This window comes from Telopea speciosissima, chromosome 2 (genome assembly GCF_018873765.1).
Source record: "Telopea speciosissima isolate NSW1024214 ecotype Mountain lineage chromosome 2, Tspe_v1, whole genome shotgun sequence".
Classification (NCBI taxonomy): Eukaryota; Viridiplantae; Streptophyta; class Magnoliopsida; order Proteales; family Proteaceae; genus Telopea; species Telopea speciosissima.
In genome coordinates, this window is record NC_057917.1 from 3,374,644 (window position 1) to 3,393,174 (window position 18,531).

General features: G+C 38.1%; 1 protein-coding gene across 1 annotated transcript in view; it reads right to left on the minus strand.

Moving 5' to 3' along the window:
• Positions 1-206: 206 nt before the first annotated feature.
• The window catches only part of LOC122649499 (disease resistance protein L6-like), a 42,280-nt gene continuing 23,955 nt past the window's right edge, over positions 207-18,531 (minus strand). Inside the window, exons 11-15 of the mRNA XM_043842682.1 lie at positions 10,534-10,809; positions 5,057-5,186; positions 4,090-4,932; positions 3,529-3,611; positions 207-384 (exon numbers count right to left, since the gene is read on the minus strand). Coding sequence (XP_043698617.1) covers positions 207-384; positions 3,529-3,611; positions 4,090-4,932; positions 5,057-5,186; positions 10,534-10,809 — 1,510 coding nt within the window. The remainder of the gene's footprint in view (positions 385-3,528; positions 3,612-4,089; positions 4,933-5,056; positions 5,187-10,533; positions 10,810-18,531) is intronic.

An 18,531-nucleotide genomic window follows, 5' to 3' on the forward strand; every position in this document is an offset into this window, starting at 1 on the left:
GTTCAATCATGCTTCCTTCTCTGAACAAGCACAAAAAACAGAAACAAGGGATGAATGAGGAAAAACCCACTTAACCCATTTGCTCGATGAGTAGACATGATTTTGCTTTGAAGATCACCAGCATTACTAGTTCCAAAATTAAAAAAGAAAAACAGATATCAATTCCTTTTTTCAATTTGATGATGCAGATAAGGGACATGAGGTCCCTAACAATCATCCCTTAATGGCTTAATGGCAGAGCTAATGACATATTCAAGGTGCTTGTGCTCTACCTCCTTTGTCACTATAGCATCTTGGCATTTTGCTGCCATTAAGGTCGCAGCAGATACCTTCACCATGCCAACCTTTGTCATCTGATCATCAGAGCATGACAATGCTTTGTAGCTGCAGCAATTACAAACACAGCAGTTGCAACTCTGCCAAAGGAAACTGCAACATGAAGCAATGCATTGGACTTAGAATCTTTGTTCTTCTTTTGTCTACAGTCGTTTAGCCACCTCTAATGGTATTTTCTCCATGTTCACTGCCACCACTATACTGAGAACATACCATGTTTAAGCACGTTGTCCTGAAACAGAAAAAATAAAAAATGAGGCAGTAAGATGATAAGAAGGAACAGAGTTTGTTTTGGTGCATGACTCCTTAAAACTAAAAAAACAAGGGGGGGGGGGGGGGAGGAATGAAACGAGAGCAGGGAATGTTCACGTACGTGAACGGCTCAGAACCGTTCAGATAAAATCCAATCTGTGGGAATGTTCCATCTGAACGGCTGAGTCGTTCACGTACATGAACATTCACCCACCAAGAATGAAACGAGGCAGTAACATGACAAGGCTAGTACAACTTGTATTTAATTTTTGCGTGTTTTTTGTATAGGATATTTTCTGTGTGTATCAGATGGTAAAAAAAATTAGCATAATTACGTTATATCTTTTCTGACTAATCAATGTCTTGTTTACCTTAATACATCCAGAAACCAGCCATTTGCTAATTAGAATCAAGACCTCCAAAAGGACTTGCAATAACCTGAAAACAGCTAGTGGTGAAAACATAAAGTTAAACCTTTACTCTTCCGAGGAATAAAAATCATATCAAAATCTAAAACAGAAACCGCTTCCAAAGAACCAATAAGACAGCAATAGACATATTTTCCTATGCAAATATTCAAAGCAATTAGAATCAGATTTTCTGAGGTAGCAGAGCTGTAGAACCTTGTGTTGTATATGACCAATTTTTGTAGATATCCACCCAAAATCCACTCTTTCAGGTGGTAGGGGACAGTTCGCACAGTATCTGCTACTGATTTCAGGGACTTAAATTGAACTTGAGTTGTATATGGCCAATTTTTATGTGTATCATGAACAATTCTCAGTTTTATTCATAGGCTGAGCAAGGGATCTAATGATTGAAAGGGGATCTGCTACACTTCAATTCAGTTTTCAAGAAATGAAATTTTGTTCATTGTGTCCTATGGGAAAAAGAAAAATTCAACCAAATTTCAATGATCAAGCTGATCTCATTTTTACTCATCCAAGTCATCAATTAATCAGGCTTGAAGATTTACATTGTTTAATTGTCGTAGTAGCCTTGTAATGTCAAGCAGTATCTCTGGCTACATCTGGTTCAATCATGCTTCCTTCTATGAACAAGCTCAAAAAAAAACAGAAACAAGGGATGAATGAGGAAAAACCCACCTAACCCATTTGCTCTATGAGTAGACATGATTTTGCAATGAAGACGACCAACATTACTAGTTCCAAAATTAAAAAATCCCAAAAGGAGATTAATTCCTTTCTTCAATTTGTTAGATTTTAATGTTGCAGATAAGGGACATGAGGTCAATTCAGAATGTTTAACAATGTTAATGAACAGAAGAAGAAAAAAATAAAGGAAAAAGAAAGCTAGCAGGTCATGTGGCTCCTGTGCCTGGGCACAGGAACACTTGAAAGTACCGTCTTGCCCGTCATGAAATCAAAATCACATCTATGTTGATGTCCATGTGTAACGAGAGTAAGAGAGAAGGGTAGAGGCGTAGAGAAACAAAGGTTTAAACAGAGAGAGAGAGAGAGCAAGTACCTGTAATGGTGGAAGGTCCTCCCTAGACCAAGAGCTATAATAGATGGGCTTGCACACTGAATTTTAACGATCACAAGTAGACTGTCACCCTTCACTGCTCAATAATTAAATTTTCAGACTTAAAGCTTGACCTATCTGGTAATTCCAAGGATATACACCCTCTTACGGACAACTTCACTAAGGACACCAACTCGTCCACACCTTGAATCTCGGTTAACTTGTAGCAGTAGTAAGCTGATAGCCTCTTGAGCTTCTTTAAGTTAGACAGACATTGTAATCTTTCAATAGAATAGCAGCGGTCGATACACAACTCCTCTAAGGACTCCAACTCGTCCACACCTTGAATCTCGGTTAACTTGTCGCAGTAGTAAGCTGATAGCCTCTTCAGCTTCTTTAAGTTTGAGAGACATGGTAATCTTTCAATAGAAAGAAATGCACCAATCGATACGCAAGACCTCTAGAATTTCCAACCTATCAAATCCCTGAATTTCAGTTACTTTCTCGCAATTCTCGATTTGTAGTCCCTGTAGTTTCGTTAAGTTGGAGAAATTTGGTAATAATATTTCTTTTGATTTGCATTCTATCACAACCAATATTTCCAAGGACTCCAATCTCCCAATACTTGGGATATCGGTTAACTTCTCACACCCAAAGAGAGATAGACGTTTCAGGTTCTTCAAGGGTGAGACATCCGGTAATACTTTTAATAATTTGGAACAAGATATACTTAAGTCTTCCAAGGATTCCAATCCCTCAAAGCAGCTAATCTTTAGTGGCAGTTTCGAAAATGATAATCTTGTCAAAGATTTCAAATCCTCAAGACTCTCAATCTCATATAACTTGTCACAGCTTCTGATTTCTAACTCACACAAATTTTTGGGAAGTTGTTGCATCTTTCTCAATGAAGGGCAGTCTGATATAGACAGTTTCACCAGTCAATGAGTGACAGTCCCATATCCGTAACAGCTGCAGTCTAGTTTGGGGCAAAAACGAAGATCTAATCTCTCTAATTTTCTCATGTTCTTGAATCCTCCAGATATTTCTCCCAGATTTTTACAAGCAAAAACCTGCAGGTATTCCAGAGGTGAGGGAAGATGTGGGATGCGTGGGAGGTGAGGGCATTTTCCTAAACCCAGTGACTTGAGACTTGGAAGAGCATTGATAATAGTTGGTATCTCCAGGAGATTGGGACACTCAAAAAGGTACAATACCCCAACTAAATTTGTCTGATTTGACACAAGTGGGAGTGATTTCATTTTGCATCCCGATCGATGTTCCAACCCATCCAGTATTCTGTGATGTCACTATATGACAGATCCAGAATACACAATTTACTTAGATTGATTGGTGTAAATTGTGTAGTAGGACATCCTTCCCAATTAAGCCATCTCAGTTCTGAAAAAGAATGCTCAAAGTTTCCAGAAACCTTGACTAAAATCGACCTGAAGTAACCTTAGTCCACTCATTTCACCAAATCCTTCAATGATCAATCTGCTGCTATATTTCCCACACAGTCCTTTAACTTTCTTTGTTCCCTGCAAACAAAGAACCTTAAATAAGTATGGAAGATCATGATGTAAACCCAGATTTAATTCATGGGTGGGTCCATGTTATAATGGACCCCAAATGGCCCATCCCACGTTGATGGTCGATCAATTTTAATCTAAAATGAAAATTCTACAAGAATTGGAAAAAAAAAAAAAAAAAAAAAAAACAAAAGGTCCTAGCTAAGATTACAAAAATACGTTCCATTCTAACATTTTCGTAATTTGTATACTAGCATCTTTATTCTCAAACATCTACAATTAATGACTGAAAAAACAAAATTACAAAATACGTACTAATCATTTGTATTGGGAACCAACCACTCATGTCTACCATTTGGTTTATCAAGCCATACATTTTATGGATTAATGTCTTTAACTGAAAATATATAGCTAGCTTATTCTTCAAAGCATCATTAATGACTGAAAAAACAAAATTAAATGTACTAATCATTTATTGGGAACCAACCTTTTGAGTACTTAATACTTCCACTACATCCTTTTTCGACCACAATCTACTACGTCCCTCAACCTCCTCATGGTTTTCTTGACGAACAATTTCCCTTCCGAGATCTCTTAACTGATCATGCATCCATAACTCATTTTTTTCATCAATCTTAACCAGTGATTTTTGGCAAAGAATTTCAATTCCTAATTCAGGGAAAAAATCACAGCCCTTCCATATGTAAAATGGAATATTTTTTTTCTTTCCAATAAAAAAACAAGCAATATCAAGAAACATCTGTTGCTCGTCATGATCTAATCCATCATAGCTTATTCTCAACTTCTCTTGCACTGTTTTGTGTGGAGTGTTGCCCAACTTCTTCACTGCGTCAGTCCATGCAGATTCTTCCATGCAACATAAATATGAACCTATAACCTGAAGAGCCAAAGGAAGTCCTCCAGTAGTGTTTACCACATCTCTTGAGAGCTTCCAATACTTTTTTGGAGGTTGGTCCATTTTGAAGGCATGTTTGCTGAAAAGTTGAAGTGATTGATCTGGATCCATTACATTGGGCTCGTAAGGTTCTACTCCTCCAAGAACATCAAAGATATGCTTGTCCCTGGTTGTAATAATAATCTTGCTTCCAATACCAAACCAATCACCCTTCCCGATTATTTCATTTAAATTAGTATCTCTATCCACATCATCAAGAACAATGAGAACTTTTTTATTGAATAATCTTTGCTTAATTGTATCAATTCCTTGACCAACGCTAGTAATGTTTGGATTCTCCAGGTTCAAGATATTAGTGAGAAGTTGGCTTTTGTAGATGGACAATTCCCCTTGTTGTGCAAGTTTCTCGAACATCTGCTATAAAGCTACAACTTGCAAAAAGATGACGAACTTTATTGTACACACACCTGGCAATTGTTGTCTTGCCAATGCCACCTAAGCCATGGATACCCACAATCTGTTTAGATTCATTGTTTACCAACTTCATCATTTTTTCTACGTGATAATCCATTCCTCCGACCATCATGTCGTCTGAACCAGTCAAGGGGTTCTTTTGTAATTCACCCCAAACTTTAGTAACGATTAATTTTATAAACTTCGCTTCATAGCTGCATAATTCCAGCCAGGAGGAAAATAAATGAGTTGATTTCATTTCCTTTTTTTTTTTTTTTTTTTTGATAAGAATGAAATATATTTCCTTACTTGCTTGTAGGAGAGATATTCTTAAACAGAAAAAAATGAAAATCACGAAGAACTAGTACAATTTGCTTCCATGATATTGAACGATTGGTTAAAGTGGGGCAGGGCTTATGGAACTGGAAATAATCCCAAGCCTAACGGGACAAGCGTCACATCCATTGTGTGGAGCTTATGTGGCATCTAAAAACATAAACAACAAACTCCACCTCTACCAACTTTTTTTTTCCGTATATATATATATATATCTTTTTTGGGTAGAATTTTTCGTATCATTAATACTTTAGATTTAGAATCATAAGTGACTACCTTTCAAAATTCTATTGATTGCAGATGAAAGAAAATATTTAACCTAAAAAAAAAGGGGCAATTACTATCACTATCCTATATGTAGCCTATATTTATTAAACCACCCTACCTTAAACTTCTTTTCTAGAACTACCCTGTTTTTAAACTTTTACATCTCCTTCTATCCTCATGTTTTTAAATACCCACATTGCCCTTCCTTTTCACCTAAGTAACCTACTATGTATATTTATCTTCTACTTTTTACTATTTTTGTCATTAAAATAGTAAAAAATGAAAGCACCCACCCGCTTCTTCTCTCTCCCGTTTTTTATTCCATTCGGTTATTTTTTCTTCAATTTTTCTAATTAATTAATTTTTTATTCAACATTTCATCCTCATCGCTCTTCTTCGAATAGATCATGGTTCTAAGTATTGGTATCGTATCACCTGTATCGGGCGATACATACCTGTTTCGCTAGTCACCGATACCTTGTCAATACCGTATCGGTAGCATGATACGAAAAAGGGATAAAATGGTAAAAAAAAAAAATCATTTTAAAGGAGATTCAGGGGTAATTTTGCTTGATACAGCTGATTCAGGCCGATACCATATCGATTTTGCAGGTTACCGATATCCATTTTGATACCGTGCACTAAAACCATGGAACAGATGGACTCTCTTCAAAACACCCCACTTCTTCTCTCTCTTCCTCTTTTTATTCAATTTACTTTTTACTATTTTTGGTGAGAGTCGATCTGTTCCATGGTTTTAGTGCACGGTATCGAAACGAGTATCGGTAACCTACAAAATCGATACGATACCGATACGGTATTGGCCTGGATCGGCTGTATCGGGCAAAATTACCCTTGAATTTCCTTAAAAAATGAGGTCTGTCACCATTTTGCCCCTTGTGAGTACCGTGCTACCGATACGGTATCAGCATGGTATATATCGGTATCGATGACTAACAAAACCGGTACATCGCCCGATACGGATACTTAGAACCATGATATGTTTGAAGAACGATGAGGATGAAATGTTGAATAAAAAATTAATTAAATAGAAAAATTGAAGAAAAAACAAAAAAAAAAAAACTGAATGGAGTAAAAAACGGGAGAGAAGAAGTGGGTGGGTGCTTCATTTTTTATTATTTTAAGGATAAAAATAGTAAAATATAGAAGATGAATGGTAGGTTAAATAGATTAGCAAGTTACTAGGTGAAAAGGAAGGGCAATCTAGGTATTTAAAAACATGAGGGTAGAGGGAGATGTAAAAATTTAAAAGCAGGGTAGTTTCAAAAAAGAAGTTTAAGCTAGGGTAGTTTTAGTAAATATAGGCTAAGTGTAGGGTAGTGATAGTAATTGCCCCAAAAAAAAAAAAAAAAGAAAAGAAAACAGAGTTGAAGGCAATTACTCATATAAAACCTTGCATGCCATCAAAGTTTAAAGAAGACTGATTACAAGATTAGCATATTTATGTGTGAAATTATCCCATTTAATTCTGCATTTTTATCTGTTTAGAATGGAGTTATTTGGGTATTTTCTGCATTTTCAGGGTACAGGAGTATTTTCGACATATTGGAAGAACTAGAGAAAAAGTGCATTTTCGGAGCCTATATTGAGAAAACCAATTTAGAGGAGTTCAATACTATACAAACCCAGCCCAATGAAGAACTCTTGTATTTTCGAGTTCAGGGGGTGGTCCCCACATATTTCCACCAAATTTGATCTTAGGGGTATATTGGTCATTTTACATGAGGGTGGTGTGGCATGTTGAGCTGGAAATTTACAGATTTGGATACTCTTGGAGACCAAGAGTCAAAGAAGGAAGTTGAGTTATACTTAAATATCTAAGACAAGGAAACTTCCTAAATCCAAGATTTGGAATAAGGACACTTAATCTAAGAGGGATTAATACGAGGGAGGTGTAAGATAATTACAAGTGGCCACAGTTTTGGTAGAGAATCCTATACGTTTTTGGCGATTTCTCTCTTTCTTTTTTCCACAAGTTGGATACAACTACAACTCTACAATTAAGGAGAGTCCAAGTCAAAGAGATCTAATTCTAAGGGAGAGAAGGGTGTTCCAGTATTAACAGTAAAAAAGCTTCTATGGAGTGAGACATAATCCTTCATTCACACTAGCATAAGGAAGGGAAGGGTGCGACTCAAAGAGGAGGGAGAAACAGAGAGGACCTTACTCTTTTTGTTTGAAGATGGTCATGGTAATATGTTTTCTTCATCTTCAGTATTACCTGGCAGGGGAAAATATGATAGAATGGATGAACAATGTCACACTTGATGCCTAACCAATGCTAAATTACTCTTTACTGGCAGGTAAAAGTGGAAGCTGAATTTGGTTAAATCATGCTTACTTCTCTCTACAAGCACAAAAAAAACAGAAACAAAGGATGAATGAGGAAAAACCCACTTAACACATTTGCTCGATGAGTAACATGATTTTGCAATGAATATCACCAACATTACTACTTCCAAAATTAAAAAAAGCAATACATAGACCATTTCTTTCTTCAATTTGATCTGCATTTAAGGAACATGAGGTCCTTAACCCTAACGGCAGAGCTAATAACAAATTCAAGGTGCCTGTCCTCTACCTTCTATGTCACTGTAGCCTCTAGGCATTGTGCTGCAATTAAGGTCGCAGCAGATACCTTCACCATGCTAGCCTTTGTCATCTGCTCACCAGATCATGACAATGTTGCTGTAGCTAGGGGCAATTGCAGACTTTTTTTTTGGGTAATTAATTGCGGACAGAGCAGCAGCAACTCTGCCAAAGGAAACTGCAACATGGAGTTATGCATTGGGCTTGGAATCTTCTTTCTTCTTTTTAGCTGTCCTTTAGGCACCTCTAATGGTATTTTCTCCACGTTCACTGCCACTACTGTACTGAAAGTGTACCATGTTAAGCACATTGTCCTGAAACAGAAAGAGGTAAATGAGGAAGTGAAGACAAGAGGAAACAGAGTTTGTTTTGCTGCATGAGTCCTCAAAATAAAAAAAAGGAATGAAACTGAGGCAGTTACATGACAAGGCTAATACCACTCATATTTTTCTGCCAGTTTCAGGCCAAAGATTCCATTTCATTGCATTGGAAAATGAAATCTTCAATGTGTTCTTCTGACCTTCTTAGTAATATGGTCATACTTTTCAACGGTCTTACTGTGAAATGAAAATAAGGTATCTCAATTCAATAATCTTCTTTATGGTGTAAGGAAATGTCTGCGATCCTCATAGCCTTATCTGATACAATGGCTTCTAGAAGTGTGTTCCATGGTTTGAAAGAAGTGCAACAATCTAAATCCTTTGTGTATATGTGAAATTACCATTTTGATCGTTCGGGCATTTGTGTGTTTTTGTATAGGATATTTTCTGTGAATATCAAAAGGTAAAAAAAAGAGCATAGTTATGTTAAATCTTTCCTGACTAATCAATGCCTTGTTTACCTTAAAAAATCCAGTAACCAACCATTTGCAAATCAGAATCAAGACCTCCAAAAGGACTTGCAATTACCTGAAAAAGATAGTGGTGAAGACATAAAATGAGACCTTTACTCTTCTGACGAATAAAAATCATATCAAAATCTAAAACAGAAACTAATTCTGAAGAACCAATAAGATAGCAATAGATATATTTTCCTATGCAAATATTCAAACAAATAGAATCTGTTTTTCTGAGGTAACAGAGCTGTAGAACCTTGTATTGTATATGACCAATTTTTGTGGATATCCACCCAGAATTAACTCTTTCAGGTGGTGTTGGGGGGGGGGGGGATTAAAGACAGTTTGAGCAGTATCTGCTGCTGATTCTAGATCTGATTTCAGGGATTTTAATTGAACTTGAGTTGTGCATGGCCAATTTTTATGCGTATCATGAACAATTCTCAGTTTTATTCGTAGGATGAGCAAGGGATCTAATGATTGTGCAGGGGATCTACTACACTTCAATTCGGTTTTCAAGAAATGAAAATTTGTCCATAGTTTACTGTGGGAAATTTTTTTTTTCCAAATTTCAATGATCAGGCTTGAATATTTATATTGGTTAGTTACTGGTCCCAAGTTCAAATAGAAGTTTGATCAATGAAGTAGCTTGCCTACTTTAGAGTCTACATATTCGTTCTGAATTGAGAAAAAATTCAAGCAAAGCTGTGTCCACTGGATGGAAATTTAAAAATTATATGTATTAGGTGCCTTAGATTTGCTAGTTACATCTTCCACAACATGAATCGATCTGATAGGGATCTAATGAATAGTGATTGGAGAATGAGTGAAGGTGAATACTATTTGTGATCACTGATTCAATAAAAGGGGAATAAATCATATTTTGGGAGGGGCACGGGTGCCAATGGAAGGAAGTTACATTCATCCTTCAACCAACAGTGGAAGGAATTCATTCGAACACACCCCTTTCTTGCTGAGAAGATTAGCGGATAATCTGAATTATCACAACAGTGGAAGATGGAGAAAATTTTACCCCCCCCTCCCCCAAAAAATAAATTTAGAGGCAACAAGAGTAAGGGTGAGAGAGAGAGAGAGAGAGTTGCAAAGAAAAGTGGTTAACAAAAAACAAGATTGATTTAACTATGTTAATGAACAGAAGAAGAAAAAAATAAGGGAAAAAGAAAGCTAGCAGGTCATTTGGCTCCTGCGCCCAGACACAGGAGCATGCGAAAGTACCGTCTTGCACGTCATAAAATTAAAAATCACATCTATGTTGATGTCCATGTGTAATGAGAGTAAGAGAGAAGGATAGAGGTGTAGAGAAACAATGGTTCAAACACACACACACACACACACACACACACACAGAGAAGTACCTGTAATAGATTGGCTTGCACACTGAATTTTAACGATCACAAGTAGACTGTCACCCTCACTCCTCAATAATTAATACATTTTCAGACTTAAAGCTTGACCTATCTGGTAATTTCAAGGATATACACCCTCTTACGTACAATTCCAATAAGAACACCTCCAACTCCTCCACACCTTGAATCTCGGTTAACTTCTCGCAGCCGACAGCACGTAGAGTCTTCAAGTTCTTTAAGTTAGACAGACATGGTAATCTTTCAATAGAAATGCACCTGTCAATACACAACTCCTTTAAGGACTCCAACTCGTCCAAACCTTGAATTTCGGTTAACTTCTTGCAGTTGTAAGCTGTTAGCCTCTTCAGCTTCTTAAAGTTTGACAGACATGGTAATCTTTCAATAGAAATGCACCCACTGATACTCAAGGACTCTAGAATTTCCAACCTATCAATTCCCTGAATTTCATTTACTTTCTCACAACCCTCGATTACTAGTCTCTGTAGTTTCATTAAGTTGGAGAAATTTGGTAATACTTCTATTGATTTGCAGCCTTCCACGTTCAATACTTCCAAGGACTCCAATCTGCCAACACTTGAGATCTCGGTTAACTTCTCACACTGACAGAGAGATAGACTTTTCAGGTTCTTCAAGGGCGAGACATCCGGTAATACTTTTAATGATTTGGATCCAGAAATCCACAACTTTTCCAAGGATTCCAATCCCTCAAAGCAGTTAATCTCTAGTAGTGGCGGGTCATCAAAACTTAAAACCTTTAACGACTTCAAGTTTGATAAGTCTGGTAATTTTATGAGTGATTTGCAGCACCAGAGGGAAAATTCTGTCAAAGATTCCAAATCCTCAAGACCCTTAATCTCAGATAACTTGTCACACCAACTGATGTCTAATTCACACAATTTTTTGGGAAGTTGTATCTTTCTCAATGATGGGCAATTTAATATAGACAGTTCCTCCAGGGAGTCCAATCCCTCAAGGCCGCCTTCAATCTCAGATAACTCATCGCAGAACTGAATTTTAATTGACACAAGATTCTTCGAACCTGATAAATTTGGAATTATTCTTAATAATTTGCAATACTGAACACTCAACTTTTCCAATCCCTCAAGCCCTTCAATCTCAGAGAAGCCAACGTCAGAGAGCTCTAAGTTGCACAATTTTTTCAAGCCCTGAAGTTTTGGCAATTTTATCAATGACTCACAGCTCCATATCTGTAGCAGCTGCAGGGAATCTAATCCCTCAAGGCTTTCAATTTTTGCTAGCTTGAGGCAATGACGAAGATCTATTCTCTCTAATTTTCTCATGTTTGAGAATCCTGATATTTCTCCCAGATTTTTACAAGCACGAACCTCCAGGCATTCCAAACCTGAAGGAAGATGTGGGATGCGTGGGAGGAGAGGGCAGCTTTCCAAACCGAGTGACTTCAGACTTATAAGAGCATTGACTGTAGTTGGTATCTCCAGGAGATTTGGACAGTCATAAAGGTACAATACCTCTAAATTTATCAGATTTGACAGAAGACTTGGTGCGAGTGATTTCATTTTGCATCTCGATGCATCCAAATATTTCAAACTTGGAGGAAGCTCCTCCGGGAGATGATCCATCTCCGACTCCGACGACAAGTCCATATCAGACTCTCTTGTCATTTTATAACCAGGCCATTCAGGTGCCCAAGGATAATGACCAGTACTTAAAATTTCGAGGTTTCTCAGATGACGTATTGAACTAGGTAATCGAATTACAGAAAAGTCAACGTGTAGCCTCATTAAGGCTTCCATGCAGCCCAATGTTTCTGGCAACTGGTCGATTATTGAATATTGAAGGTCAAGTGCTCTTAGAGAACTCAACTCAAAAATGCTGGTTGGGAAATGCATTAGACGGTCGCAGCCCCTCGTGTTCAATGTGACTAACCTCTTAAGATGACCAATGGATGCGTCAATTCTAGCCAAATTTGTACATTCAGCAAGATGCAATTCCTCCAATTGTATATTTGCTGACAAGTCTGGAGTTCGGGATAGTTTAGAACAACCACTCAAGTTCAGAACTTTAAGAGTTTCTGCCTCCTGCATAAAAGAACAGCAACTTATTAGAAGATATTAAATGATGTTTAAAAGTATTCTATGACTATGACTATGATCGCAAGAAATAAAAAAAGGGAGATTTCTTAGCTATAGACCTTGATATAGTTCCAACCGATCCAGTTTTCTGTGATGTCACTATCTGACAGATCCAGAACACACAATTTCCTTAGATTGATTGGTGTAAATTGTGTAGCGGGGCATCTTTTCCAACTAAGCCATCTCAGTTCTGGAAAAGAATGCTCAAAGTTTCCAGAAACCTCGACATAATCGACCTGAAGTAACCTTAGTCCAGTCATTGCACCGAATCCTTCAATGACTTCCCTACCAAGGGCAGTACTACAGAGTCCTTCAACTTTCTTTGTTCCCTGCAAATAAAGAACCTTAAATAAGTACAGAAGATTATCATGCAAAACCAAATTTAGCAACATTCACAAAGTTCGGTCCAGCTACATTAGTGTTCAAATTATAACCCGAAAAGGAAATGATAAAAGTTGAAAAAGTGCATCCCATTTTGTACGAGATTACAGAAATGCCAGAATCATAACACATTTTGGCATTTTTCGTAATTTGTGTACTACTTCAATCATGTTTTGATCCCCACTACACTCTTGTATTGGGCTGAAAGCCTAAAACTTGAATGGTGAGGTGGGTGCTGGATCCTTTTTAACAAGGAACCACCCATGTCTACCATTTGGTTTGTCAAACCTTACATTTTAATGACTGCTTTCTTTAGCTGAAAATATATAGCTAGCTTATTGTTCAAAGCATCATTAATGACTGGAAACACAAATTTTAATTCTCACCAAAAAAAGAAACACAAATTTAAATGTTCTATTCGCTTATTGAGAACCAACCTTTTGAGAACTCAATACTTCCAATACATCCTCACGCAGCCACAACCTACTACATTCCCCATTCTCCTCAGGTTTTTCCTTACGAACAATTTCCCTTCCGAGATCTCTTAGCTGATCATGCATCCTTAACTTATTTTTTTCACCAATCTTAATCAGTGACTTTTGGCGAAGAATTTCAATTCCTAATTCAGGGAAAAACTTACAGCCATCCCATATGTAATATGCAATTTTCTTATCCATTCCAATAAAAAAACAAGCAATATCAAGAAATATCTTTTGCTCCTCATGATCTAATCCATCATAGCTTATTCTCAACCTTTCTTGCACTGTTTTATGTGGAGTGTTGGCCAACTTATTCACTGCATCAGTCCATGCTGATTTTCCCATGCAACATAAATATGAACCTATAACCTGAAGAGCCAAAGGAAGTCCTCCAGTAGTGTTTACCACATCTATTGAGAGCTTCAAATACTTTTCTGGAGGTTGGTCCATTTTGAAGGCATGTTTGCTGAAAAGTTGAAGTGATTGATCTAGATCCATTTCATTGGGCTCGTAAAGTTCTACTCCTCCAAGAACATCGAAGATATGCTTGTCCCTGGTTGTAATAATAATCTTACTACCAAAACCAAACCAATCACCCTTCCCAATTATTTCATTTAAATTAGTATCTCCATCCACATCATCAAGAACAAGAAGAACTTTTGTATCAGACAATTCTTGCTTAATCATATCAATTCCTTCACTAATGCTAGTAATGTTTGGATCCTCCACAAGTTGACTTTGCAAATGGACAACTCCCCTTGTTTTGCGAGTTTCTCGAACATCTGCTATAAAGCTACATCTTTCATAGTCATGATAGACTATATTGTACACACACTTGGCAATTGTTGTCTTACCAATGCCACCTAAGCCATGGATACCCACAATCCATTTAGATTCATTGTTTATCAACTTCATCATTTTTTCTACGTGAGAATCCATTCCAACCATGTCATCTAAAACAGTCAAGGAGTTCTTTTTTAATTCACTCCAAACTTCATTAACAATTAATCTTATTACCTTCCCTTCATACCTGCATAATTCAAACAAGGAAGAAAATAAATGAGTTGACTAATGATATATATTTCCTTAGTTGCTTGTTAGAGAGCAATTCTTAAACAGAAAAAAAATGAAAGTCGCGAAGAACTAGTATAGTTTGCTTCGGAACAATTGGTAAAAGTGGGACAGGGCACATGGAACTGGAATCCAAACCTAAAGGGACAAGCATCACATCTGTTGTATGGAGCTTATGTGGCATCTAAAAACATAAACAATAAACTCCACCAATACCAACTCTTTTTTTTCGTATCATTAAAACTTTAGAATCACAAGTGACCTTTCAAAATTCTATTGATTGCAGATGAAAGAAAATATTTAACCAAAAAAAAATGAAAGAAAACAGAGTTGAAGGTAGTTGGTTACTCATATTGTTGTAATATTATGGGCACAAGGGTAATTCTGCTATAGAGGTATTATGGTCATTGTATCCATTCTAGAATGTTCTCCCTCTTATTATAAATAAAGGGTCACAAGCCAGCATTCATACAATTCCACACATATATAACCATGCATGCCATCAAAGTTCAAAGAAGACAGGGTACAGCCTAGCAATCAATGGAAGGGACACGCTAGGCTATCACTTTATATACAATGCAAGATGATCGTACTGATGAGGGAGTGCCGTGAAATTTTCTTCCTTCAAGAGACTGCCGTGAAAGTTTTTTCCTCTGAGTGATTGTCGCTTTCCATTACTGTTTTCCTTTCTGAGTAGTAGCAATGGCCTCCAGCAGTCGAAGATTATCCCTAAGCCCTACTCCAGTCGAATGAGCTCCGCCAATACCGGGACCCCCTGATGGGTTTTCCAATGAGGAAGCCTACGATGTTGACGAAGCAATAGAGGATAACGCAGCTCTTGCTTGGGAAAATACTCTGGTGGGGTTTATACAAACAGGGAAACCATTTCGGAAGCAGGAAGTCTATGAAGCTCTGCAATAGGCCTGGAATAAGCAGATGCCGGTGGAAATTTCCCCCCTAGAGAGAATCGATTCATGTTCCGCTTCCAACACCCTACGGATTTGGATAATGTATTAGAGGAAGGACTGTGGTTGGTTACTGGAAACCTTTAGATTTTAGAAAAGTGGCGTGACGATGGAAGATGGAGCTTCCGCTTTTGTGCTTTCTGGGTATAGTTTCATGGTATCCCTCTTGATCTGTTATCCATGGAGTTTGCTGGCCAAGTTGCAAACATTGTTGGAACCCTTTAGAAGGTTATGATAATCAAACGCACCCAGTTTGGAGCTCGAGTCCAGTTTCTCAAATGCCATATTCTCCTGGATATCAGTAAACCCCTCAAACGTTTAGTGGTTTTTCATCGATGATCCAGGATCAAAGTGGAACTTACAGTTAGGTACGAAAAGCTTCCCCTATTTTTGTTATCGATGTGGTATGTTAGGGCATGAGGAAAGCCCGTCGCCATCTCGATTTGGAGCAACTGAGCCCCGTAACGAAGCTCTTGGAAGAGGAGAACCCCCACACCAATTTGGACCATTCATGCGAGCTACGATGCCAGATATTCGTCTATAGGAGCAAGCTTCGAGGAGGGTGGTGGCCAATTCTTCAGAATGAGTTTGAGCCAAACCAAGGAGGAAGGATAACGAGACAAGAACGGAGGACCTCTGCCGTCGCCAGAGAAGGGGATCATCAAAGCACAGGTAACAACTCTGACAATAAAGTTGTACCTCTGCCACGGCCAACGTGTGTTCACAAATTTCTCTCATGCCCTACACTCATCACTCCCCAAAGCTGCCCATTACCCTTCCCCTCAACCAAATATTCCCTTTGTCATGAGAGAATCAGCAACAGTACCAAGCCAGTCCAATCATGCGCATAACGGTTCCGTACCCCACCTATCCAATCAGCCAGTCCGTAATACCATCTCTCACCTACAGCACCAGCATTTAACCAACCTTCTGAGCCATTTGTTCCCCCAGCTAAATTACCCATCTCCCCAAGGTCCAAGTGATATTAACAAATTGCTCCTTAACCTTTTGCCTCACCTGGTAATGTAGTCCTAGAATAGGAATTAATCCCACTAGGAACCAAGTAGAACCAAGCTTAGGGTAAGCCTGCTGTTTAAGGCTGATTAGGGGCTGTTTTAGGGCAAAATTAGGGTTTAGGATGGGAATTTGGGAATGGGGTTTATAGGGTTTTAATCTGCAGGTTTAGAGGGTCATTATGGTATAAAAATATCTGGATTTGAATAAGTTTTAATTTCCTGCAGAAATTAGGGTTAGGTTTCGGGTTTTGTAAATAAGGTAAACAACTAAAATTATGGTTTAAAGTAGGATTTAGGGGCAGGGGTTAAGGTCGACTGTTAGAGGGGCTAGGGGGAAGATTCGGTTGCAATATGGAAGGTTTCTGATGGCTGAATGTGTCCCAGCAGCAAATTAGGGTTTTTAGGGTCAATGGAGAAGAGGGATCTTAGGGTTTGGATGGACAGAATGGGCAGCAGCTAGGGTCGAGTGGAGATGGTGATGAGGGGAAGTTATGGTCCAAATCTGATCAAATTCCAATGGAGGAGCAGATCTGAATCAGAGTTTAGAGTCTTCTAGGGTTTATGAAAATAGGACAGAAGAGAAAAGGAATTGATTGGGGAAGGGAAGAAAGGATAAACAGAAAATAATAAATTCAAACTCACTCTCGAATCCTCTAATAGCAGTTTGAATGGTTGAAGGATGAAGCCACCTTCGAAGAAAGATCCTCCCAGCCGTCACGGCGTAAGGAGTTAACCGGATTCCACCAGTCCCTTTCCACCTTGATAGAACCACAAGGATGCACACTCAACAGAGCAACACTCAATAGAGCAGGGCAGCAGCTATGGCAGCAAACACAAAGCTTTTCATTAATCAAATTCGTGTTCAAGGCTTTGCCCCCTTACAACTTTATATAAAAGACTCAAAAATAGACTTTTACACTAAAAAGGAAAGCCCTAACCCAATTCCTAACCTATTAGGTAACTTAAACTGACTAGGAAACTAAAATAGACTCAAAATAGAGTCCTAATGACTTAAAAACAACTTAAACTACTTAAAATAAAGAAGATTCCCTACTAGCCAATAGGATATAAGAACCTCTTAGCCAATAGGATCACTTCACTTAAATTAGACCAATTGAACCAATTGGATGCAACCAATTTAAACCGGTTCAATTAAAAACATAAAAATAGACTAAATATTGGGCTAATCCCGTATGCAACCTATGTACCCCTCTTTTAGGCCCATAAAAGTGGCCTATTACATAGAAAACCCATGGGATCAAAGGCCCAACATACATATAACCCAACCCTAGACTTATTTCTAAAGAAATAAGCCCATTTCGGTGACGAATCTGCATCACCTGGCCTCTATGTCTTTCGCCAAGGGACAAAATAGTGATTTACCCCTTTACCTCCCCAATAGCCAATCATATAGCCCAGACCATAATAACTTAACTCAACTCCAATCCATTTCTCTAGTCCAAGCAGAACTCACCACAACTAAACCTAAAACCGTTATCCAAAATAGTCTAAACCAGACCCAGCCCACAAACGAGAACTATAGCAGTGAATCTTCACCTCACCAAAACCATTTACCAACTCAATCCAACCCCTACTTGAGTATGACTGTGTCCCCTATGAACTCCAACCTTGAAACCCAAACTGTTAGTTTCCAACCAGAGGGAATGGGGAGCAGTAGGGAAGAACCACTGAGGCGAAAAGAAGAAACACCTCGAAGACGACAAAACATAAATCTTCAAAGGATCCAGTTCAAAGCAGGGTAAACGTAAAAGGACAGAGGATCATTTCTCAAAATGCAGAAGCTACAGCAATGGAACATGGTCAAACAAGTGTGAATTTTTTAATGTTGGACCCGTGGAAGCTGGGGAGGAACAGCTCCACAGGCAGAGATAAAAATTCTCAGTTGGAACTGTAGGGGATTGGGAAGACCCCTAACAGTTCAAGCTCTCATGAATCTTTCCAAATCTGATAGGCCGGATATCACTTTCACTATGGAAACAAAGTGTGATAACAAGAAGTTGGAGAAGCTGGAAAGGCGTTTAAGTATAGGATCTTATCATTCTGTTCCTCCAAGGGGAAAGTCAGGGGGATTAGTTAT